Source organism: Camelus ferus, chromosome 5 (genome assembly GCF_009834535.1).
Source record: "Camelus ferus isolate YT-003-E chromosome 5, BCGSAC_Cfer_1.0, whole genome shotgun sequence".
In the NCBI taxonomy this organism is placed as follows: domain Eukaryota; kingdom Metazoa; phylum Chordata; class Mammalia; order Artiodactyla; family Camelidae; genus Camelus; species Camelus ferus.
This window is the reverse complement of record NC_045700.1, coordinates 66,112,873-66,137,667: the sequence shown is the minus strand read 5'-3', so window position 1 is coordinate 66,137,667 and position 24,795 is coordinate 66,112,873. Positions and strand designations below refer to the sequence as shown.

Below are 24,795 nucleotides of genomic sequence, written 5' to 3'. Positions count from 1 at the left end.
TGCATCCTTGGATAAGTTGTTTTCTCTTCATTTTGTACCTGTGGAGAGCTGTTATTCAAAATCCACATAATCAAATCAAACCAGTCAGTTCTGTTACCCTTCACAGCTTTACTATTATAACTACTGCAACTTGCGATTGATTGGTGAAAACCACTCGAAAGTCCCCCTTAGAAAGAGGGGAGGGCTGGGGGGAAGATATCTCAGAATATTCTGTGACAGACACTCTCTTTTTTTAAATTTATTTATTATTGTATTATTTAATTACTATATTTGGGGAGGAGGTAATGAGGTTTACTTTTGGAGGAGGTACTGGGGATTGAACCCAGAACCTCGTACATGCTAAGCATGTGCTCTAACACTTAAGCTATTCCCTCCCCTCTGTGACACTCTTTATTGCCTTTCCCTTCTCAAGATTGCCCTCTCTTTTCTTCACCTCTCACTGAGTGCTACTTCCCAAGACAGATGCCTATTACAATAATAATAGTACGTTAGCCTTGCCTGACATTTTATTTGGAAGGAAATCCACATTAGTTAACAAGCAAGTATTGTCTCCTTTTAAGGGCTGAGGGAACCGCCGCAGTGAGATGGTGCTCCCGGAAAGTCACACCACTGCCGAGTGACAGAACCCAAGGGAAACCGCTGAATCTTCTGTTCATATCATCTCGGATCCCTTTACAGAGATACCGTTCTTTCTGTACAAAAATAACCGATGCAGAAACACCTCAAAACCCTTTCCCGCTGTGGTGAAGGAGGACGGAAATGAGTGGGTGCTTAATCACTGTTCCCCCCTGGGCCGAGTTTCCTGACCCTTCTTCCTCCCGGTACTCTCCAAGAATGGCAGGAAATCAGGACTCGAATGTGGAAAAAATAACACAGCACAGAAAATGGCAAACATTTCCACCAGGGTTGTGTTTGCTAAGAACACACTGATGCGTTTTGCAGGGATGAAGTCTCCGGAGAAACAGCCAGACTGAACCTGGGAAACACTGCTCCCCGCCCCTAGCCTGCCAGGCAAGTCCCCAGTTAAGGGGAATCTGGGCTTGTTGAGGAGTGAGGGGGCCACACACTTGCACTTCGAGTGGCTTTGGGGGAGGACGGATGGGAGAGAGGCTGCGTGCTAACCACGGATCCCTCTCTGTTGTCTTTCCTTCCCTGAGCCCAAAGCAGAGACCCCCAGTCCAAGACTTGTGGTGAGCGTGAGCAGCAGGACCATTTTCTCCCGGACTAGGATGAGACTCAGGTCTAATAAACTCCGCCCTGAAACATTTCAGCTGCCATTAGCACTGACAATGACAGCCAGCAGTTAGTGAGCAGGTAACATGTGCCGGGCCCAACTCCCATCACTGGCCTGGATTCACTCGTGGGATTCTTCAAGTGGCTCAGAGACACTGGGAAGGTCAACATGGGGGAGAAGTCATAATTAGTGTCTGCTTGTGTTTCACAAGGCTTTGACATTTATCTTTGAACAGAAAGGCTTCCGAGATTTTTGGAACTTATTCCAAACCTCAAGAGGAAGTCCCATTAGAAAGGCCTGACAGAGAAGGAGATGGAAAAGTGGGCTGATTTCTCTATTGGGTCATGGCCATATTTTTCTGTAGCAGCTGAGTGTTAGGGTTTCAAAGTGTCTCCCCAAGAGAGTGAAGGCTTCAGTCCCAGTCAGTCAAACAGAAAGAAGCCATAGATCATCAATGCATGAAGAGAACTACGGGAGAAAATAGCATTAAACAGAAAAAGAAGGGTTATCTCAGAAATACTGCAACGAGGATGATACAGATTTTCCTTAATGTGCTTGCTAGATTGTGCCTTTTGTGAGTACGGGGATCACATCTGCTTATTCCTATTTGTACATCCAGAGCCTTGCCCACAGATCAGCGAGTATTAAAAAGTTAACTGATTTAATTAATTAAAATATTTAAAAGTATTTATTTTTATTTAATGAATTTAAAGGATGAGTGGAAAGATGAACACTTCTTTGGAACCATTCAAATCCTCTTGCTGTTCTACAATTTCTGTATCAAATATTTTTGGAAATTATGTTATCACAGAATTTAAAGGAGAGGAAAGGAAAGATTCATCTAATTGATTCTTTTTATTATTCAAGAAAGGAAAAGCAAGCCCAGAAAGGTTAACTGATTTGCTTCCAGTCACACAGCTCACCAGAGGCACAGCTAGAGCTGGGAAAATGTTTCCTGACTTCGCAGCGACTGTCCTTTCTGCCTATAGCCCTTTCATGCTGCTTCAGACATGAATTGATAAGAAAAGTCATCTTTGTCCTTACTGAAATGGAATCATGTTTTGTTCGTTTGTTTGTTTTTCTCTCACTGCTGCAGGCTTTCTCCTGATTCTCTTGGACCAAGGTTTTCTGACTTTTCCCCCCTCCCAAATCTTTTGAAAGGAGATGCAACAGAAGCACGGATGAGGAAGAATTGTGGTCAATGCCAGGGTTGGAGTATATTAAAATTTTTGAATATAAAAAAAAGAACTTTGAGAGACTGTGCTGGATATTCTGAGATACTTGACCCCCAGATGAAGAGGTAGGCTTTTAGACACTGCACCAGGGCTGCCCATCTTTTCCTCCTTTCCATTCTCAGCTCTGGGAAAATGAACACTAGGGTGCCTCGCCCCTGTCCCTACTTCCCCCCAGTAACAGCTGATTAAGCCAGTGATGAGCCCTAGACCCTGATCAGTTCTGGCCACTGAAAATCTCTCTCCTGGGAGATTAGAATTGGGACCTTGAGACCATGTCAGTTCCTGGGGTGGGGGTGGGGTGGGGGAGGGGAGCCAGGAGACGAGTTCTGCAGAGGCTGGAACTAAGGGAGTTATTGGGGGTGGCTCAGGGGGAAGGGACACTGGATGGATAATGGATGAGGAAGCAGAGAAGCTTGTTTATTGAAGGAAGGGTAGAGCCAACAGGCAAAGGAAAACAAGTGAAATAAGAGGGAGGCAATGAATCTCAAATTCTCTGGGTTTTCATAGCATCCTCCTTCAACTTCTCACTCCTCTTTTCATCTTGATACAATTGTAGTAATTTTTTTGTTCTTTTCAAAAGAGGTTGATTTTTGAGAAACCAATAGAGCAGAGAATTGTTGGCTTTTCTTTTTTTAAATGTTTTAAATTTTATTAAAATTTTTTTTGTTTTTCTTTGATGGAAGGTAATTAGGTATATATTTATTTGTAATGGAGGTACTGAGGATGGAGCCAATGACCTCATGCATGCTAAACATGTTCCCTACCACTGAGCTATACCCCCTCCCCCAGTTGTTGGCTTTTAAACAGGGCAGATGAACTGGAGCTGGAAAGGGAATACAACTTGGAGAATGAGGGGAAACAGGAGAAAAGGGAGCCTGCAGAAGCAGGAAGGAGGACAGAGAAGACAAGGCGCTGGGAATGCCAGAGCGCCTGAGGCTGGCGAGGCTGAGGGGAGCTGGGTGACAGTGGCTGCCTTCCAGACACCCCATTGACTCGGTGCCCAGCCAGCCTCATTTTCCAGCCTCAAGAGCCAATCAGCTGCTCATCACTGCTGCACAGGGAGAGCATCAAAGGGACTTAATAATGGTTGGCAAATGTCAAATTACACTGAATCGAAACCAAATTCCAGACATTTCGGGCTACGTAGTCATTAACAATCAATTAGCGCACTCGCTTTCAGTCAAAGCACTTTTCAGCCCCTCCCCGTCCCGTCCCCTGATAAGGAAACAGGGGCGTTGCTTCTTTTCCCCTCGGCGGGCTGGGCCAGGCATCACTCCTTGAGTTGAGTCAGTGCGGGAACAATCCAGCCCCTGTTCTCATCGTGCTCTCATTTCCTCGCTTGCTCCCCCAACAGCACGTTCAGGAGTGGAGGGAAACGTTAAGTGCCCTCCGTGCCTCGCGTCCCGCAAGCCTGGACTAAGGAAGGAGACATGGGTCATTTTCCCCTCCTTCTTGGGACTCATGAAGTAATGAAAGGTAGAGAGGATGGAGAGAATCGTCTAAAACCTTTTTGCTAGTTGGAAGCCAGGGACTTTGGAGTGATGCATACCAATTACACACGGAGGGCATCAGGTGAACTCATTTCACCTCTAACGGCTCCTGTTCCGAGGCAGCAGGATTTCATCCCGGCAACAAAGCCGTAAACATATACCACAAAACAAATCGTCGCTCTATTGATTGCTGAGTATCTGCTTCATCCTTTCCTTTCCAACTTAGCCCAGATTTATGGCAATTCCCTTCCTGTTCCCTGAGCTACTGGCCTCATCTCCAGGGGGCTGCGGGTCAGAGGAAGGAGATCATCAGGAATCTGGACCCGAACATTTTCAGGAAGAGCTTTGAGTCATTTTTTAAGTCCCCCCCCCCCCTTTTTTTTTTTTTTTGCTTCTATTTTTCCTTGCTAGGTCTTCCACGGGTCTATTTTTAGAATAACTTTCTCAGAATATAGAAAAGCCCATATTCTCCAACTGTGACCTGGATTCCTTCCTCTAGTTCAGTTGATAAAATCTGGATGTGAAACGGGGCTTAGCTCAGACGGCTTTGCTGACAGACAGCAGACTCACAGGGGCTCCTCCAGGCTCTTAGTCCAGGTGACTTCTGCTTGAAGGGTGAACGTCAGTGGCATAAATGCGGCTGTGACGAAGGCGGCCAAGTGGCAGAGGTTTCAGAAACAAACAGGACCTGACACTGAGAGGGTGTTGCTGGCATCTCAGAAGTCATGGGCAGAGCCCAGACTGGGATCACGCAAAGTGGGTGAGTCGTCAGGCCTGGTAACAGGCTGGCGTTCCTGCGCCTGGGTTAGGACCTCTGCCGGGGACCACCTCAGCACAAGGCCAACTGAGAAGATCCAATCAAAACCAACAAAATCAAAACGCACTCTCCCCAAAGGGTTACCACCAAAGTCTCTTCTAGAAAAGACCCAGAGAAGGTCCATGTCAACACACTTTCAGGAGAGGGCTCCTGGGACTTTACCTGATCAGCTACCTCCGTGGAAGTCGCGCAGTGGCGGCTGATGGTAGGGCTGCTCGGCTCCTGAGAGATCCACACATGCGCAGTGCGAGGAACAGGACACCCCCCCCCCACCCCCCGCACTCTGAGCAAATCGTGAATACCTATGGAAATCCACATTTTCACAGAATAAAAACTAACGCAATAGCAAATAATGCTATTTTTAAATGTTGCTTTGCTTTCTCGACGAGTGTTTCTCGGACTCTGAGGTGTGCTGAAATTGGCCTTGAGAGAGCCTATTGAAACGCAGACGTCTTACACAACACGCGCGTCCCAAGTGACTGACCCGCCACCTGGCATATCACAGTGTTCAACAAAGGAGGATGTGTGGGATTCCTCCATGTCATCCAGCAGTTTTTTGTTTCTACCTGTACCTAAGGAAACCAAGAGAACAACCCAAACCATCTTCTTGGTAGCACCATTTTAAATTATGCTGAAAGTTGACACCCTCCAATTGGGCTGCAGTGACACTGTAAAGGTACCGAAGAGGTCTGGGGGAGGGAGGAGGAGCATCTGGGACAATGGGCCAGGTCTTTGGGGCAACACCAGAAAGAGAAGTCCACTCTGGGAGGCAGAGAGGAGGCAGAGAGGAGGGAGAAAGCAAAAAGGAAATGAGAACAAATTGGCAACAAAATTGAAAACAAAAACATCAAGGTTAGAAACAGAGAGGTGTTAAAAGTTCCCAGAACCAAAGACAGGATTCAAATTTTGGCCATTCATTAATATTGTCATGTTAAGATTAAGAAATAGTGTGTGATTAGATGTTTCTAAGCAGAGATGGAAAATGACTGTACCAATGTGACACACAGTCAACTCATTTAAGGTTCCAAGTGGCAAATCTTTCTGTCTTTGTTTTCATGAGTTCACTGGAGCCTGTCAAGAAGATTAGGGTGTTTATTTCTTACAGCCTGAGTCCTTTGACTGACAAACCCATCATCATGTACTTCTCAGAACAGTCTGCAAACTTAACATGAGAAACGTAGTATGTTGTGGAGCTACAGCAAATATATCATCATTGCTTTGGCTCTTAGGCTCCATAAATGATGATCCTTTAAATATTTCCCCAGTGACTCAAGTACATTTCCACCTTCACGGTGGGGCCTTGACTTCCTGTTCACAAGACCAGGACCCGGGAAGTTGTTGCTTCAAGGAACAAAATGAAGCCGGGCCACCAGGGATCTGTCATTTCCATTACTATCTAACTAGAGGCCACCCACTTACTGGTAGCTGTTTCCTGCTAAGCTCTGCAGACCCAGGTTCCCACAAATGCTCATTTCGGTCACACAGAAGACTTTGCTGGCAAGAAACTATTGCTTCAGTCCCTTCATGTAGTCACTGGACTACCCTGTGGCTCTATAGTGATGGGCAAAGAACCACCTGCCCGACAGCCTACCCCTCCCCGCCTCCTGAGTCCTAAAGTTAACCACCTCCTTCTATGTTTTGTTTTGCTTTTTCCTGTCCATAATCCCCATGTCTCTCATACACCTTACACTTAAAGTCTTTTCTTGTGGAAGGATGGAATACACTCATTCACATTAAGGTACATGTCATGGATAAAGCATAGAGAGTTAGCTCTTCCTGGCTAGTTGCAGTTTTAAAATAGGGAAATTTTTACGCAAAAAAATTAATATTTAATAGTAGACTATCAGGTGCCTGGAAGTTGGTTGGAGGAATATTTGGAGGGCTGAGTTGTGTGTTGTGTGCATGTCCAGGTGGTTGCCTGGGGACCACAGGAAACATGCCATGAAGGTGAACACATCTTTGGAAGCCACCTTTCATAGCATGCATTTGTTTCTAGGCCTTGACTGTCAACTGGGGGACACGAGACAAGGGTGATTTCCTTGATGCTGTCAACGCCCTAATGTTCAGGGCTCCATTCCCAGAATAATGGCATGACCTGGCCAAGAGCCCATCCACGGAGAGCACCTTTCCCTAAGGGCAAATGGGTGTTCTAAGGATAGGAAAGCAAGGCAGAGAATATGTGCTCACTCCACTCCCAGCCACATTATCTTCTTCCTCCTAAGAGACCTCTGGGTCCTTAAGTAACTTCCCAGTCATCAAATCAGTCTTTATTAAATTTTCACATGCATTTAGTTTTAGATTCAATTTGAAATGTGCTCCAAGGAGCATCATATGGACTAAATAATTAGCTGAAGAGAAATGGTACGGAATAGATTTTAGAGAATGGCACAGAACAATGCCTCTCCAATACCACCAGTAGTAATCGAGTCTTTTAATGCAACAGAATTATGAGCATTTTTATTGTGGCTTATATATTTATTTTTATTTATATTTAAAAGGGAAACAGTCAAATCAGTGGTTTCAGGAATATATTTGCTTAGTACAAAACTAAAATAGGTGTTTAAGATTTTAAAACGTGGGTCTATAAGAAAAATATTCAGGAAGTATTAGGGCAGGGACGTCACAGGAATCTTGAAGGCTGCACTACAGTGACTAAAGTTTAAGAAAACACCGCCGAGACTAGTTGAGCATTACTGCATGTCAACAACCCTGGGTTGACCCCTGTTCTGCAAAGGATGTACTGTATGACCCTGGGCAGGTTGCAACCTCTCTGAGCCCCAGTACACTCAAGTCCAATGGTGGCATTGAAGGAGATCTCCAAGATCCCTTCCAATTCTAGCAAGTGATGAATTAGCTATGTTATAGGTTACCATCTGTGACTAAAGGGAAAGAAATGGGGAAAGTAAGTCAGTGTTGTCAATGGGGGGGTCACGGATAGACACACACAAGCATCTAGTTAGCTCCTGGGTTGCCGAGAAGCACTGAGGTTTAGAGCAAAGTCGAGTCAGGGGACCTAGGAGCCAGAGCTGTCACTTACTGTTAAGACCCCGGGGTCTTCACAAAGTCACATGCCCTCTTTGAATCCCAGTTTTTCTATTTGTAAAGGCAAAAGGCCATAGTGGTGAATGACACCTATTTCATTCCTATGCAGTCTTGTTGGACTGCTCACCTGCAGTGTACGTGGAGTGGAAAAGTCTAATAAAACGTAAATCTTATTCTCCAACCCTCTGGTAGCTGTCTTTGTCATTTCAGTATTTTTAAATATAGTGTGTTGGTATGTAGAACTATATTATGATCAGGCAGAATTCTTAAGAAAACGGAAGTCCACGGCAGTCAATATTGATAGTTTTGAACAGCTGAGATACAATGTTTAATATTGAAGCAGGAATCACGAATTGGCTCACTATGGATAATCCAGAAAACCATCATCATCCACCACTCACCTCAAAATCTTATTTCAGTTAAAAGTTGTAACTATCTTCAAAACCTAGAATCCTTCAAAACCTAGAATCCTAAGTGGAAGATGAACTAGCTCTCCTAAATTATTTAGCAACTCCACTGAGCTCTGCTTTTTACGAGCTTCCTTTCCATTAGCACAGAATTTCCAGTCGGATACATAATCTCAGATTATAGCTATCACAAAGTGTATGCACTTTAGTCCCCTAGGTAATCCAGGTCACACTTGCAGACTACTGCCTGTTGAATTAGCATTATAGATATTTTTGCACTTACTAAGTTACCAAGCTTGCCTCCCTGATCTGTGAGTTGAAGAGAAGATTAATATTGCTAGAAGGCGACACCAAGAACTTGCAACCTCCAAATAGGGAGGATGCAACGGAGAAAGCAGAACCACTCAGCAGAAAGACTGGAGTCATTTCGTGGGGAGATCAGACAATGTGACGGTCTAGAGTCATCCCTGAATTTATAGGGCAAAAATGGATGCTTGAAAAGTTGTGAAGTAGGGGATGTATTTTTAGATATATTTTAAACCAAAATTATGTCTCTAAATATGGAAGCTTCAGTCATCTAGAATATTCACTTATGTAAACCATCTCCTTTCCTTATGGCAAAAAGATTAGACTTACCACCTTCCCCTCTTATCATTTCAGCTGTGTGGGTTGTCCCCCACCCAGAATGTTCAATTTGATGTCCTCTGACATGTCAGGCTTATTCTGACAGAAAAATAAGCCTCGTTCTAAGTAATACTGGAAAGCTGTCTTCTTCCTCAGGCAAAGAGATTTCTAAGCAAAGGACTTTGGGTATGAGATGGTTCAATTACTCAGCCAGTCATGGACCTACTAAATGACCGGGGACCAGGAGGTAGGGCTGTGGACTCCCAGGCTGGGGTTTTTCCCACTGGCGCCTAGAGTTTCTCATAAGTCAGCCTTGGGTTTCCCTGTCGTCCAACTCACTTGTCTGCTCGGAAGATGGGGAAGCTGATCCTCACAATTTTCAAAAACATTGTCCTGGCCCCCAAAGCATCTACTGTTCTCTCTAACTTAAGATTCATGAGGCGAGGACACATGCGCCAGCTTCCCTTCCCTGCCCGCTGCATCACTCCTCACCCCTGTCACCTGCTCAGAGATAGGCCCATGTCAGCGTGGCGTTCAGGCACTGTGGCCATCATCTTTCAAGAGAAAATGAACTGAAAAGTTTCTCGTCGGATCACCTGAGGTGGGCTAGAAGTGATTCGGCACTGGAGCCGTTTCCGAGTCCAGAGTGTGTGAAGAAAACTTGAGCAGCGCTGGGTCCCATGTAAGTGACACGTGCTCGCTGTTGCCCTCAGTCAGCGGTACCACTCTTCTCGGGGCGTCGCCCTGCATGGGAGCTGGGCTGATAGCACCAGTTAGGTTCTCCGCCTTACTCTTTACTCCAGGATGTTCCTTCCTGGAAGTCGTGTGTGGAAGAGAACATTTTAGTAAGTGTCCTTTTCAGTTCTGAGAATCTTCCCTGGACTTCCCGTCACCCCCTTCTCACTGTTTGAGGCAGCTGACATCTGCATCTGCATTTTGTACTGCACCTAGCCACCCAAATGTCTCTGCATCTGGCCAGTCATCTCTTCCCCACTTTGTCACAGACCTGCTCCCTAAATCAACTCCCCCCAGCCCTCACCTCAATTGTCCCTTCTCACCTTTGCCCTTCTTCCCTCCTCCACCAACCACTTCAAGTAACCCTTTCCAAATATGCTCTATTAAGTGCAATCCCAGAACAAACTTTCCGCTTCTCTCGCCAAATAAACTGCTTTCAATAAGCTTCTCTACCCCACAAACAAATAACGTCCCACAATCCACCTCGTTCTAAAATATTGCTTTTCATAACCTCCAACCATTTACTCTTTTCCTCCCCTCAAAGAAATAAACTGCCTTCAGTGTTCCTTCTTATTTGGGCACTGAGCTACCTCATTACAACCATAAAATACACACACACACACACACACAGACACACACACACACACACACACACCCAGCAACCTCCCAAAGAAAAATGACCTAATACAATTTTTCAGCTTCCCTTTCTCTCTCTGAGAAACAAAACTCTCATGAGGTCCATAAGGACCCATTTGTGTCTCTTTGAGGATTTTTTTCTCCCCAATGAAATAAGTTAAGGAGACATACAGTGAGGCATTCCAAGGCCAAACACATTCTACTGTTTATTACACATATTACATTCTTAAATAAAAATGCGTCACATAACATTTTTTGCATAGATATCTTACAATATACCAATTTAAAAAAGAATTATGAAACAGACCAGTAACAAAAATAAATTTTTTCTTCATTAATAATTTTGTAACATTAACATACCACCATCATATAATACAAATAATAGTTTTAAATCTTAAGACTTTTGTACAGCAAAAAAACTTGACAAAGTAATATATTTATATATATATATAAAAAGCTTAAAAAAAATAAAATGTCAAAAAAAGGCATAACCGAGGGCTATAAGACTGGGTACTTCTGTGATATATTATAAATACCAGAGAAGGCCTGAGAGCATGTGACCGGGGGAGGTGGGGGAGTGGAGGGGGCTGGGAGTAGGTCTCTCCAAACACACTTGTTAGACACATCTGGCAAAAAGAAAATGTATAGTGCAAAAATAAAGTTCTTCAAGCAACTGTGAAGAGGACAATAGAGACTTGAAAGAAAAGTGGTGGTGGCTGGGAAGTCATGTGATGGGAGGGGGGAGGGGGTGACGAGAGAGAAGGAGTGTTGGGGGGCATTTAGGGAAAGGAAGGGGAGGCTTCAAAAACATGAAATGTTTATTTTTGCCTCTGTGTCAGCAAGGAGATCTTGGCCATAACAGGTGTATTTTTCCTCCCTGGAATGAAGCAGAAGTGAAAGATAAAGAAATTTAACAAAGTCTGGGTTTAGATAGAAAATGCATGCCGAGGGAAAAACAAAAACAAAAACAAAAACAAAAATGTTGAGAACCAGCCAATGAGCCCCAAAGCCTTTCTGGACCTGGACTTGCAGAAATGATTCTGCCTCGGGTCCAGAGGCCTAGGATTAACATGTCCCCTCTTCCCACCCTCGGCCCGGCCCCTCTGCGCGGAGCTCCCAGTGTGTTTCCAGCATACTGGCAGTTATATAAGCGTCCACCCCCCCAAAGGCATTAGGCACTGGTGGCTACTCCTCGTCAACGTCAGTAGCCTAACTGGTTTCCTTCTGCGAAGGTACAACAGGTACACACGCACACGCGTCTAGCTGCGTGTACACATACCACCCTCATTATTCTGACGTGGGGTCCATTTTATGGCAGTAGACAGAAGCTGGAGTCAAAGCAGTTTATGATTCCAAAGCTCACAGTTGAAAAAAATTGTATAAACAGTCCCCAACAAAGAACGTATCAACCTTCCCTCCTGACTGCTGAGAGGGAGCCCTGTTTGAAAAGAGTATCTCGTTTGGGATATTTGTGAAGTGACAGCCTAGGATTTCTCTCCGTTTTGGATACCTGTTTCCCGAGGACTTATACGTAAATGCAAAACACCTTAAGAATACAGTACTCTATTGGAAGAGTGCACGTCAGGAAGTTAACTGCAGCTTTATTTTTCCCTTTTCCGGGATCTATTAGGAACCAACAGAGGAGATTTAAGAGAGTGTTAAAAGCAAGAGGAACCCCTGAAGCCTCAGGCAGTTAGTCATGGGATCTCACATTTACAAGCAGCTTTTGCTTCCTTTGACACACTTTCGTTGTTTCATCTCAAGTATTCCCAGAGATCCTCACTGAGGAAAGTAAGCCATCAAAGAGGCATGGATGTATACTCAGGCCAGCCCCTCTAGTTTTCAAACGGAGATAACACCATGTTTACCGAAACGTACGTGATCCAGACCTGGAATGCAAATTCTCTCCTCCTGCCCCCACCCTACACTTGGCATTGGCCACTTCCGGAAGACGCCAGGGAACGCTTCCACAAGTAGCTCTCAACCAGGTTCGACTCAATGCCTTTTCACTTTGGCAAAGATCCAGGTGCAAAACTGTGGCCAGAAATGTTGGCCCTTGTAAGATTTTTTTTAAAAGAAACAATGAACCTGATTTTTGTAATTAAATAAGTTGCATCCCTGACTTTCCCAACCTTCTTCCTTCTCCTGAAACCAACTCGTGCAAAAGAGAAGCCAAAAGCACTTTGCACTGTATTTTATATTTTATGAAGTGACTTCTATAGAGGAAACTGTTGTGAGCCAATAAAACTAATGACTAAGTTTTGTTGGTCTTGCCATTTGAGTTCATTTCTTTTGACTTTGCTGAAGAATTGAGGTGGGGCTACAGGCAGAATGTTCTGCATGCACTGGATGAGCGGCCCTGAAAATCTCATGTTATTTCCCCTTTGATGCAAATAGACATGGCTAATCTGGAAGCTTATCCCAAACTGAAGTCCTTTAAAAAAAAATCTTCTCTGGCTTTTAGATTCAAGGAAGATTTAAAAAAAAAAAAAAAAAGGAATCAGTTCTGCTAATCATGCGTGAGGTTGGCTGTCTTTTTTACCCTGTTATAATCAGGCAATCAAAGATGTAAAAAGGGCACAGGAGGTGCAGGAGGGGAGGGCAGGTGACACTGAAGGACTTTGCAAGGGAGAGCACAGAGAGGAGAAGGAAATGGTCGGCATGAAGTTCATTTGGGGGTCTCCGATATTCTTATAAAATGCAGCTTTGTCATGGAATCCACACATCTCTTTTTCTGGACATAATATTCATCACCACCAGGCATTAAGCTGGGCCAGTCAACCATCAGTGGGGCAGGAGGCCAGGAGCTAGGTAGGAGCAGCATGATGATTTCAGGTCTCCACATCTTTGACTTACAGCCATGTGGTAGGAGAAAGAAGCACAACTTGAACTAAAGAAAACTGTCAATGGCTTAGAAACACTCTTTTTCTATACATCAAACTCTGAACCCTGGATAAAGCGTGCTTGAGAGGACAGCCACAGGAAACACCATGCCAGATTTTCCCTTTCAAATTTGAGATCCCCTGGAATGTCAGGAGGTCACAGTTTAAATGAGAAAGCGGTTGAACGTGTTTCAAATGTCCATTAAAGCACTGTTCTAAATAACCTGTCCCCTTGGAAGCGAACCAGCTTCAGGTTATTTCTTCCAGCAGGCTCTTTCCAACCATCTCTGCCACTTCAGAGATGATGGACATTTTATCACAAATCCATTTCCAAGATGATCGGAGCTACCACCCCCACCGCCGCCCCCATGGATAGGACTGGTTATCGTTGAGAGGTGTCAATCGGGCTAAAGAATAGTTTCAAAGCCATCCACTTAGCACCCACCAAATTCTCAGGCCAATTCTCACAGTCAAAAATGCCTGAAGCAAGCAAGCCCCACCATCGCGGTTCAATGCACCCCGCTCAGAGAAAGGTCAGGAGCAGATTACACAGGACCTCGCTGATACAAAAGAGAGAGGAACTGCCAGACATTTCAGACACCGATGAAGACCAAACGGCCTTTGTTCTGCCACATTCAAATGAGATCCTTTCAAGACCACAGATGACAACAGGGAGCAAACAAGCAATGATTACTCTTTTGCATTTTTTGAAAAACTTTCTTTTTAATAGAGCCTTGCATTGGTCAGTTCAAAAATTAAATTATTATAAACCCTTAATAATAGCATTTCGAGAGGCAAGAGCAGCTCCAGCTGGGGAGAGAACGTCTGTCAGTCGTGGCAGCCATGGCTAATGCCATCACTGGGGTGTGCGTGCAGTCAGGCTGGAGACAGCTCTAGAAAGGGAAATCATTGAACCAATAAAACCTGGGGTGTCTAAACTTTCATCGAGTGCACTGACTGGAGGCGCTACAGTTTAATACAGCTGAGGTTCCAGGTCCTCACACATCCTTCATCCAGCAAGGATGCACCACACATTCAATTATCGTCCCATGGTATGCCCTGATGGACTGGCTACAAACACACTCGAATGCAGTCGAGAGCTACGAGATTGTCAGCAAGCAGTGCTCCAGAAATGGTTTCTAAGTCATGTCTAGTTTTACATCTTTGGAATAAAACTGATTTTTTTTTAATACCCTCCGACTAACATATACAGAATTGCCTCTGGCAAATGGGCAGATTTGGGGTGTGTGTGTATGTTTAGGGTGGTTTATCTTTTTTTGTTGTTTTTGTTTTTTGTTTTTTTTTTTGTTTTGTTTTTGTTTTTGGTCTAAATCGAAAAAAGGAAAAAGAGAAAGAAGACTTTTAAGGGCCAGACCTCAGAATGCCCCAACTGTCCAATTGGCAGCTACAGCATTTGTGATAAGGAGGCTCCTTTACCCTCCGACGAGTAGGTTCAACATTTCAGTGAAATCAAAGTTTGCAGAAAGCTGAGAAACCAAATGCCAAGGATCTTGAAGGTGGCTGTCATAAATGTGTCTCTGTTTCTTATATTATTATTTCCTTTTAAAGACTTCAGTTTTGCATCCCAAATAGGTATGGGGTGGCATTTAACAGTCAATGAGTCAAACAGTCAGAGGAGGGCAGGAGGGGAGCCAGCTGGTATGAAGGAGCAGCAACCACGGGCGGACCAAATGCCATTTTTGTTTTTTTGAGACGTGTCTTGAAGGGATGGTCCCAGAATATACAAAATATACAATCTGCCCTAATAACCACCCCGCTTGCTTGCATAGGCCATTGAATGGTCCTAAAGGCAGTCTTTGGAGTTGAGGCCAGTGCCAGCTAGCTAAGAATGCGGGGAGATGGAGACCGGTGTTGGATGGGTATATGGGATGGAAGGTGACGCATGTACCCCCTCAGAGTCAGCTTGCAGAGTAAGCGTGAGGCCTCTGTTGCTCCCGGGTGCTCTGGGTCACAAGTCATGGTGGGCCTAGCCAGGAAAAAAAATCAGAACTCTGTCTCTCCTTTTCAGACGGACCACGAGAGAAACATTTCAACCCTTTCCTTAAATGTCCCCCCTTCACTCCCACAGTGGCATTCTGAATTGTGTGTTTTAACGAGTTGGGTGATGGGACTCAGCGGGTATGAGAGAGGAAGAGAGGATGATGGTGTTTTGAAGCCACTAGACTTGGGAGGCATCCTCCGTTTTCCCCACTCCTGGAAAGAGTGATATTTTTGGCTTTTTGTCAGGTCATAACCCAGAGTTAGGTTAAATATGCAGCTGCCCTTTGAGACTAGCGACATCTACGCTGAAACTGGTTATAGGGTAGCAATGACACACAGCACGGGGTTGATCGCTCTAAGCTGAGGTCATGATGCCTCAAGGGGGAGAAGAAAAGTGTGATGTCCCATCTGATTGGCTGCTTTGAGAGCTGGGTATCCAGGTGCCGAGAGAGAGTCCTGGAGAGGTTTAGTCCATGGAGAAAAGATAAAACATTTAAGCTTCCAAATAAGCTTTTCAAGTTTTCGTTAGCAAAAAACAGAGAGATTAAAAAGAAAAAATCTAGCACTGGCAATAAGGTGAGGCTCAAGGGATATACTGTGATTTATCATCAAGGACTTTATTCTCTTGGCCACTTTGCAGTCATGCTAGAAGTTTCCAGAATCCCTAGTGCATATGGTGTGCAAGAGTCAAAAAGTAAGAAAAGAAAACTCCTCCCTGGAGAGTGAAGTCTAGAGAAATGCAGGCCAGAAAGGTGTAAGGTGTTATTCCAGAGTCTGCCGCCGCTAAGGCCGTTGGTATCGACTGGAAAGATCTCAATAGTACTAAGAAGAACCAAAACTGATCAACAGTTCTGTGAGGAAGTCGGACGCACGGAATAGTAGGACTTTTCACACACAAAGGACAAATAAACCAAGAGTTAATTTTGGCTACCAAACTGCAATTTGGTTTTCTAGGTCATTTTTCCCCCAACTATTGAAAAAGAAACATTAGTGCTACACATTTGCAACTTTAAGACGTTGTATTCTCCCATCAAGTTGCACTGAGAAGCGAGTTAAATAAGCCCCTCTTACTGCCGTCCACCTGCAGAGACGTCACATCCATTTTCTTTGATTTCCATTGGCAACAGCGGGAAATAATTCCAATAGTGCTGAAGTAAGCAGCCAGACTGCCTTGCTGAGTTCACCTGGTTTCCTTCTTCGTCTTCTACCATCTGGCTAGGGCAAGGCGTAAAGAATAGACGTATATATTTCAAATATAGCTGAGTGCATGACAGTGTGTGCGTGTGTGTGTGTGTGAGTGCATGTGTGCGTGTCTGTGTGTGTCTGTGTCTGTGTGTGTGTACACAGAGGTTTATACGTGAGAACGTTCTTCTGCGAGGCAATGGGTCCCCGCCTGAAGTCCAGTCCCCTGCCTCACGGCATTTCCTTCAGACAATGGCCGACGCCATGACAACTCCGGCCTTTACGTTTTTTAGATATGTCTCTTCATATGGAGGGCAAGATGGTCAGACCTGGAAAAACACCTAGGAAATATAAAAACAACAAGGATGTTAGACAGGTCTGGGTACAGAGCCCACTGCCATCACCCCTTAGAAAATGATAACGCCTACCTGAAAGAGAGGCAGTGCGTGCGTGTTGAGAAACATGGCAGCGCGTTGGTGGGGGGAGCCCAGGGGACAGACTGCTTGGGTTCAAGCTGTCCCACTCGCTGTGTGACTCTGAGCACATTAACCTCTCTGTGCCTTAAGCCCGCCTCCATATAATGGGGATAATGACAGTACTTACCTCCTGGTTGTGAGCATGAAGGGAGATGATCTGTGTCAAGTGTTTAGAAAATTGCCTGGTACATGGTAAGCTCTCAGTGGATACTAACCATTATTATCACAATCGTCATCACTGAAGAAGAAACAAATGTAGAAGCGTTTGGACACAACATGTGTCATGCCCGTGTGCCATGAAGGCAGCACAGCACGCTTAGCCACTGAGGGATGAAACTCCCACATTCCAACACCCAGATTTCAGTCTTAAACTTTACAAAGCAAGCCCAGAAATGCTGCCTGGGATACCTGCAGGTCTATAAAGACATTCTATATTCAAGTTGAGAAAAGCTCATGTTTTTTGAGTATGGTATAATATGCAGGCATGTGCTCGGTATTTCCCCAGTATTACCCCAGTGACACCCTCAGGTAACTTCCATGGTAAGTGTTCACACGACTTTTATGTGCGTGTGGTCAGGACAGCGAGGCGAGGGTCACATAGCTAGCATGCACAGGATGAGAGCCGGGCAGATCTGTTAAGTTCACTCTTTTGAGCTTTTCTTGGTACCCAAGGTTCACCACTGAGTGCCTCCCTCAGCCTCAGAGCAGATCCAAGTGGTTGTCTTCACTCCTTCCCCTTTCTTTCGACGCCACCAACATGATTTTCCCCTAGGTAGCAACTCTCTTGTGTCCTCAGTTGTATGGGGCTGACCCTCCTCCTAAGGCTGAAGTTATAGCCATAGTGATCTGCTTAGTGATCTGCTTAGCGATGTCACATGACCTGTAAAGGTCAATGAGAGCCAGCTCTGGGACATTTGCTGACCTATTGCAAGAAAGAAGCTCTCTTTCCACTGGGGCTAAGATATTAAGATTGAAGCCTGGAGCAGCAAATGGCCTTGTGGGGAAGAACGTGCTTGAGATTCGAAGTTAACAGAGAAAAATGGGGCCGGGGGTAAGAGAAAGAGCCCTGATGACATCTGAGAAACCGGACCCGGCCAAAACTAAAGACAAATCAAATTCTGTTCTCATTTATCTGAGCTAATACATACCCGTGGATGCTAACACCAGTCTAAGCCAGGGTTCTTACTTATTACTAACAGAGCGGCCATTTCCATATCCCCGAAGCCTGCACACGATCTAAGGCTCCGGCTGGGATTCCAGGGACGTTAGCACGTGAGACAGTACTCATTCTTAGCTCGGGTGTGTGTTCTCCCTCGATCCTTCTCTGGAACCGACCACCCTGCTACCTGCGAGAATGCTCCCTGGGTCCCCGGGGGCCTGAGACACCCTCACCGTCCAAACCTCTTGTTGGGATGTTAGCAAGCTGTCCTGCTCAGGTCAGCAAGGTTTCCTGTTCAGGGCAGCATGTTCCTGTATCTGCTCATTCCTAAAACAAACAAACACCAGCCCTGTCGCCTGACCCCAGCATGCTCCACACACCGCTTCTGCTCACTTCTTAAACAGGTACACGTGCAGGGTAGCACCTCAGGGAAATGAAGCAGAACAGAACAAAGGTAAAGTGAACAGCACACAATAATGGGAAAAGTACAGGAGAAAATGATCTAATCCAGTAACATGTTGAGTAACAGCAGTTCTAACTATACCCACTTATTTCAGTCCCTGATTTGGTATGAGCTAGATACTTGGATAAACCCTTAGAGTTGCATCTGAAGGAGATTCGATTCACTATAAAACAGTGATAAACAGTGCTTTTCCTTAAAAGCAAGTACTTGATGTCACTGGTAGAAGAACGTGCAATAGAGCCTGCAGGGAATTTGGTATTTGATCTGCACGACTCGTCCTGTCCTGTTCTGAGGGCACACGCTCAGTGCTACTCGCTGCCTCTTTTTCTTTCGCTCCCTGCCTCCTTTCCTTCTTCCTTTTCTCCTTCCTTCCTTTATCTCAACAGCCTAGAGGAAGCATCAAGTTAGGAAGTTCTTTTTGTAGGTTTTTCCTTTTTAAAGTTAACGTCCTAACCAGAACTCTATAAATAAGGTGCCATTCCCATCCCCACGACCAGAGAAGACATTAATCAGAAAGAGGCAAAGCCAAAATCTGAGCCTGAGTGGCCTGACTCCAGAGCCCAGGCTCTTAGCCATGCCTGGTTTTTAGGCTGAGAAGAAGGTCCAGCTGAGCTGTCAATTTAAGGAGTTCATAGTAGGCAGAACAGTAGATGGCCCTCCCCGAACATCGACACCTCATCCCCAGAACTTGTGAATATGTCAGGTCAAAAGGCAAAGGGGAATTAAAGTTGTGGATAGAATTAATTTGCTGATCAGCCGACCTTAAAATAGGGAGATTACTCTGGATTATCTGGGGAAGCTCCATGTCACCGCGAGGGTCTTTAAAAGTGGAAGAGGGACTGAAAAGAGAACCAGAGAAATGGCAGCATGAGAAGGACTGAGCAACTGTGATGATGAAGGAACAGGGTTGGGAGCCAAGGAATGTGGGCAAAGCTGGAAACTGGAAAAGACAAGGAAATGGAATCTCCCATGGGGCCTCCAGAAAGAAATGGAGTGCAGCCCATACCTTGATTTTACCTGCAATGAGACGTGTGTTGGACTTCTAACCTACAGAACTGTAAGGTAATCAGTTTGTAAAGACAAATAAGGAAGATACTAAATGCGTGGCAATTGGTAATGGCAGCAACTAGAAAACTAATCCAGAAGCTAATCTGGTCAGGCCTGAGCAGTAAGGATCTGAAAGGAAGCAACAGAGCGGGAACCAAGAACCTGCTTGTCCAAAAGAGGAACATGGCGATTGAGATGGTAAGATGCAAAGGAGAAGCCTTGGCAGTACAAAACCTCTTTCCTTTCCTTTCCATATCCTAAGAACTTGCAGGGAAATGGTATTCTTGATACAGAACCTCACTGGAAAGAACCACTCAGTAATGTATGTGTTCCACAATTTTATTCTGCATTTTATTCTGCAATTGCCTAGCCTGTGCTGGGTATCTAGGAATATACATACAAGCATCTAACTTTACCCTTCAGGCTCCTTCCAAAAAAAAAAAAAAAAAAAAGAGTGAAAAACTAACCAAATCTTTAACATAGCATGAAACGTAATTGTACCCCTCCTGAATCAAACTAGCATTGTTATTTGTTCAAATTCTAGGAAGGATATGATGCTCAGAATTAGACTAGGTTCCTCACCGCTGAGGTTTCATTTAAATTTAACACATCAGCAAGATACTTAGTCATGATTAATTTATATTTATTAATTTATACTTACTGAGTTCCACATGGAATAGTAAAGTAAAAAGTAATAGATAAACCCAGCATCTAGAAATGCAGAATCAAATAATTCTAAGGGTAATACACCCCCAGAGGGTGTTTATGACTAGACAGCAGTCAGATGACCTTAAATAAGAAGGTCCTTAGTGATTGAAACTTGTTCATTACAGGGAACTAGTCAAACCCCTACTGTCGTTTCTCTTGCTTGTGAAGGAGGCCCACTAAAGTCACTTGGGCGTGAAGCCAACCGCAACCCTCCAGGGCACCGAAGGGCTCGATACGGACTGGTTATTTCTCACCACCCAAAAGTGGGCTGACTTAGAGACTGAAGATCGAAATACCTCCTCAAAACTTCCTAGGACCTTGGATGTGTTACCCTGGGAGCAGCCTCCCTGGATTATGCCCGTGTATAATGGAAACAGCCCTGATTGCCACCAGCAGCAGCCTCGCGCTCTGTGGGCTGAGAAACAAGGCTCATCCCTCTACGCAGCTGCTCACTCAGCGGGCTGCGCTGTTCAGTCTCACGGCAAGAAAACGTCAGAGCCGCCTCACTGCCTTCTCCTCCAGCCCAAACCTGAAACCAGAGGTCACGAGACCCAATGTCTTCAGGGACCAGGCAGATAAAGTAAAAGGGTGCCATGGGTCAAGTGTCAGAAACACACAGCGCTTTCTAACTACCTGATTCCACTTGTGATACGGCATGGATATGAAGAGCTACCGCTCTTCAGTAAGAGGAGACAACAGAGTAAGTGTGGTGATACACGCGTCTGCCTTCCTACTGGGGAGGCCACGGGAGGGGGCGGTGGGAAGTCAGTGACCGCACGGCCATCACCAACAGGCAGTGATGACTATTCAGCTCCAGAAAATTATGGCCATGTGGGAATGAGCCTGCTGTTACCAGATCTTCTGAGTTTTCCAGACAAAGCCAGAAATAGAGATTTTTGTGGCATTTTGCAATTTTAAATGTTAGCAAAACAAACAAAAACTCATGTATTTTTTGATCTGCCCTATAGGCAAATTAAAGTATAAGTTAGACTTGGTACACACTTTAAGAACAGGAAGCCCCATTTCTCTAAGTAGGGTGGTCTGACTTGCTCAAATCATACGAGGCAACAGACAGGTTTCTTGCACTCATTCACACTGCGATACCAACAGGATTCAGGGTCCTGCTAAGGGCTACAGATGCCCTCTGTTTCTGAAGGTAAAAGTCTTCTAAGGAATGCCAAGTCCCCGGCCACTGCAGGCTTTCCTTCCATTGGCTTTGGGACCAACTCCAACTCCCTACACCACCTCCCAGACCTGCTCTATTCTTAACACAAGTCCTGCAATTGAAGGGCAAGGTGCTGCCTGTCAGGAGATGCTAATGAGACTCCACCCTCTGATTTCTGCCATTGGTGAAAACGTGCTAACTCTTGGCAGACACCACAGGACTCAGAGCAACTCGTCATCTCCCCCCAATACATTGGCACAAGAATTTGTTCTATCTGCTCAGTAAACTTCTAGCTCCAGAAACCATAATATATTTTGATGAAGAAAATAAAGCAAAAGACTAACCAAATTACCCATCCCTCACATCTTTCACTGAACTATCCAGTCGGTCTGAAAGATTTCTCCACATAAGTCACACAAATGGTCAGGTTTCATCCTAATATGTCAAGTGCTGGACAGTGGCAAATTCCTTAATAACTCAGTTGACTTGAAGAAAGGAATACTAACTCTGGCGATTTCCCCATAAGAACTCTTCGTCCGTTTCCAAGGATAACGGCAATTCCTACATAGCATCTCCAGCTACTGGCCTCACCAACCTGCAGAGAAGGGTGTACCACATGTGTGTACCTCCTACCACCATCCTTTGACAGCTCACAAAGGATTCATCTTCGTTCCCACTGATGAAGTCCTTCCTTAAAGGACTTCTTTATTAGTCGCCGGAGTTAGAGAAGAATGAACTTGAGATGGGAGTTGAGGGAAGATGTCAAGTAAGGGGAAACGTTACTGAAATATAATCTGTAGAAGATCAGCCACTGATTCACATAAATTCAGGGGACTTGGCGGTAATGGGGTAGAAATGAAAAAGCAGGTTGTGTTCTTGGGTAGCAGAAGAGAGCTCCAAGGGAATGAGAGACAGTAGCCTCACGAAGTGTACTTCCTCCGCCCTGGGCTGGGAGGTTATCTTTGGGCTCCAGGAGGCATGGGGGCTTTATTTAGTTCTTAAACAAAGAAGATAAGAGGAAAATAGCCTCTTCAGGAAGAAGGAAAAAAAAAAGGGAGGAAAAACATGAATGCTCTTTTATAAGCATCTTCAAGGAGCACCAAGCCAACTGGCCACCCATGAGATCTGGCCACTCCCACCCTGCTCTCCAAACAAACAGGCATGACTCCAGAGGAAGGTCTGGTGAGGGGAGGTGCGGCCCAGGGGCGGGGGAGGCAGGATGCGAAAGCGATCGCATTTCCTCCGACCAAGAGCCAGGCCTCTGTGGACATCCTGCACACCCCTCCTGCCATCCTGTGAGCTGCTGGCCCAGCCGGGGAACCCTGAGGCTTTCAGGGCTTTTATCATATTAGAAGCATTTTTCTCATCATAACCGAGACCTTTAGTATTGCATTAAAAAGATGGTTAATTTTCTTAAGCTTCCTTTTAAACACAGAAATAGGATTAGAAGGATAACACGCTCAGATGCAAGCCCATTATTTGATTATGTCTAAACCTAATCCTGCCTTCACCTTGGCCTGCAGAGTCTCCATTTTGGGTTTATTGGTTGATAATGCCAGGCCTGTCAGATACTATTACTTGTGTAGTATCTGTTGCTCCGTGCTCTTTCTTCCACTATCAAATGCTGAAGGTTTGAAATTGAATTATAGGCTAAGTTCTCAAAGCCTCGCCATCTTTAGACCTTCGTACCTATTTTCAAAGAAGAAAGAACAGTTCAGGCCCCCCAAGAGTGGGAACTCTCTTCAGCAAATTCATTCCTGACAATGCTTTGAAGGAAAGCCTTATAACTAAGCTCCCCTCTGTTAAGCAGGCTTTCTCTTCTCTCACGTTATTAAGAATGAGACAAAACGGTACTGATGTTAATAAAAAGATCGGAAGCTACAGGTGACCGTTCTCTACCCTATTACTCTTCCTATTATACTAAAATTATCTGTCACATCGTCTCCTTGAGGGTTGGAGCTATGTCTTATTGATACCCAATGACTAACACAGATCTGGTGTTCATTAAATACCTGTGTAACTGAACCAAGAATTCATGTCAACTCTTGGTTCCATGCAAGAAGTCACCCTGATCTCATTGGTTTTCTCAGTGGAGAAGTAAAAAGCGTTCCCGGGCCCAAGAATCACAAGAGAGGCTTGTGATAAACCCAAGAGCACGCAACCAGCCCACCCCCCCTCCCACCTCACCATCTCCCCTCCCCGTCCCAGCAGTTTCTAAATGCCTTTACCTGTCGCAGTGGTTGCATTTAAAGGGCTTTGCACCTGTGTGTTTCCTGTAGTGCCTTGTGAGCTCATCGCTTCGTGCAAAACGCCACTCACACCCTTCCCACGAGCACTTATAAGGCTTCTCACCTGCAAGAAGAGATGGAACGACCATGGTCAGCAACAGGAACAAAATGGCCAGACACCTGATCAGGTTCTGCTACCCACTCAACAGCCTCGGAAAAGGGCTGTAAAAAAATCACCCTTAAAAAAAATGACATTTCCTAACACAGCATGCCACTTTTTTTTTTTTTAAGTCTCCTGGTGTTTTTGTTGTTTATTTATTTTTTTTTAACCTTCAAAAATGGTTTCACAAGATCTTCAAATCTGGAGCTGTCATTTCAGCTCCTGGAGTCAGAGCATCTCCTTTGACTGGTGAGGGATCAATTTTTATTTATTTTCTATTCCCTGGAGCACTTTGACCCCCCACACTCCAAGCAGAAAGGAAATGTGCTATTTTCATCTGAACCACAAATGCTTCTAATTCTATTTTTCTCTAGATCCTAAAGTAATTTACCATTTCAGCCTTTTTAGTCTTCTCCCTCCTCTTCCCCCCTCCACAAACTGAAGCCAGGCAGCTGACTGACAAGGCAAAGAGCTCAGCTCCCCCAGAACCCCTGTTCCTTCCAGTAAACATGAGTGGATGGACAGTCACGAGAAAGGGCTACGATTTGAGAGTAAAACTGAAGTCACTTAATGATTCCTGCCATTTCTGTAAAATACAGTCACAAAAATCCGATTTAAGAAGTGCAAAACTTAATGATTCCAGAGCACTCATACTCGAGAGTGAGACACAGGATTACAAAATATTGTTAAAGTCAATTTGTAGAGCACGCTTTCAACCACAGTGAAGCTGCTTAGAAGCACGAAATTTGAGCTCTGTGCTCAAGTGACCTTTTTGCACAGTAAATACAGATGGAGGAACATGGAAGAGAAAGTACATGACTTTTCCTAAGACCTTTTTTTTTTCCTTTAACCCATCAACGCCTGTCACCAAACATGACAAATATTTACCCTTCCAACTGTTTGCTGGGCTGGTTCTAATAAGAAGAAAAGTAATCTTTCAAATCGTGAGAGTTAACTAGTCTTGTACCCGAGTTAGCTGGTTAGTTTAGTGGTCCACAGCTCAGAAGCCAACCTCCCTGGGCTCAGTTTTTGGTTCTGCCCCAACTGTTTAACCTTGGGCAAGTTAATCAACCTCTCTGTGCCTCTTTTTTCTTAGAGATAATA

General features: G+C 44.8%; 1 protein-coding gene across 8 annotated transcripts in view; it reads right to left on the bottom strand.

The window, feature by feature from the left end:
* Positions 1-10,413: 10,413 nt before the first annotated feature.
* Positions 10,414-24,795, bottom strand: part of KLF7 (Kruppel like factor 7) — a 390,342-nt gene continuing 375,960 nt past the window's right edge. For 6 of the 8 annotated variants that reach the window (XM_032479987.1, XM_032479985.1, XM_032479988.1 and 3 more), the window contains 2 exons: positions 23,532-23,655; positions 12,632-16,626 (listed from right to left, as the gene is read on the bottom strand). In XM_032479987.1, the coding sequence (XP_032335878.1) occupies positions 16,575-16,626; positions 23,532-23,655 (176 nt within the window). In that variant the 3' untranslated portion in view covers positions 12,632-16,574. Of the gene's footprint in view, positions 16,627-23,531; positions 23,656-24,795 lie in introns of all 8 variants that reach the window. The other 2 variants (XM_032479981.1, XM_032479982.1) reach the window with 1 other exon arrangement.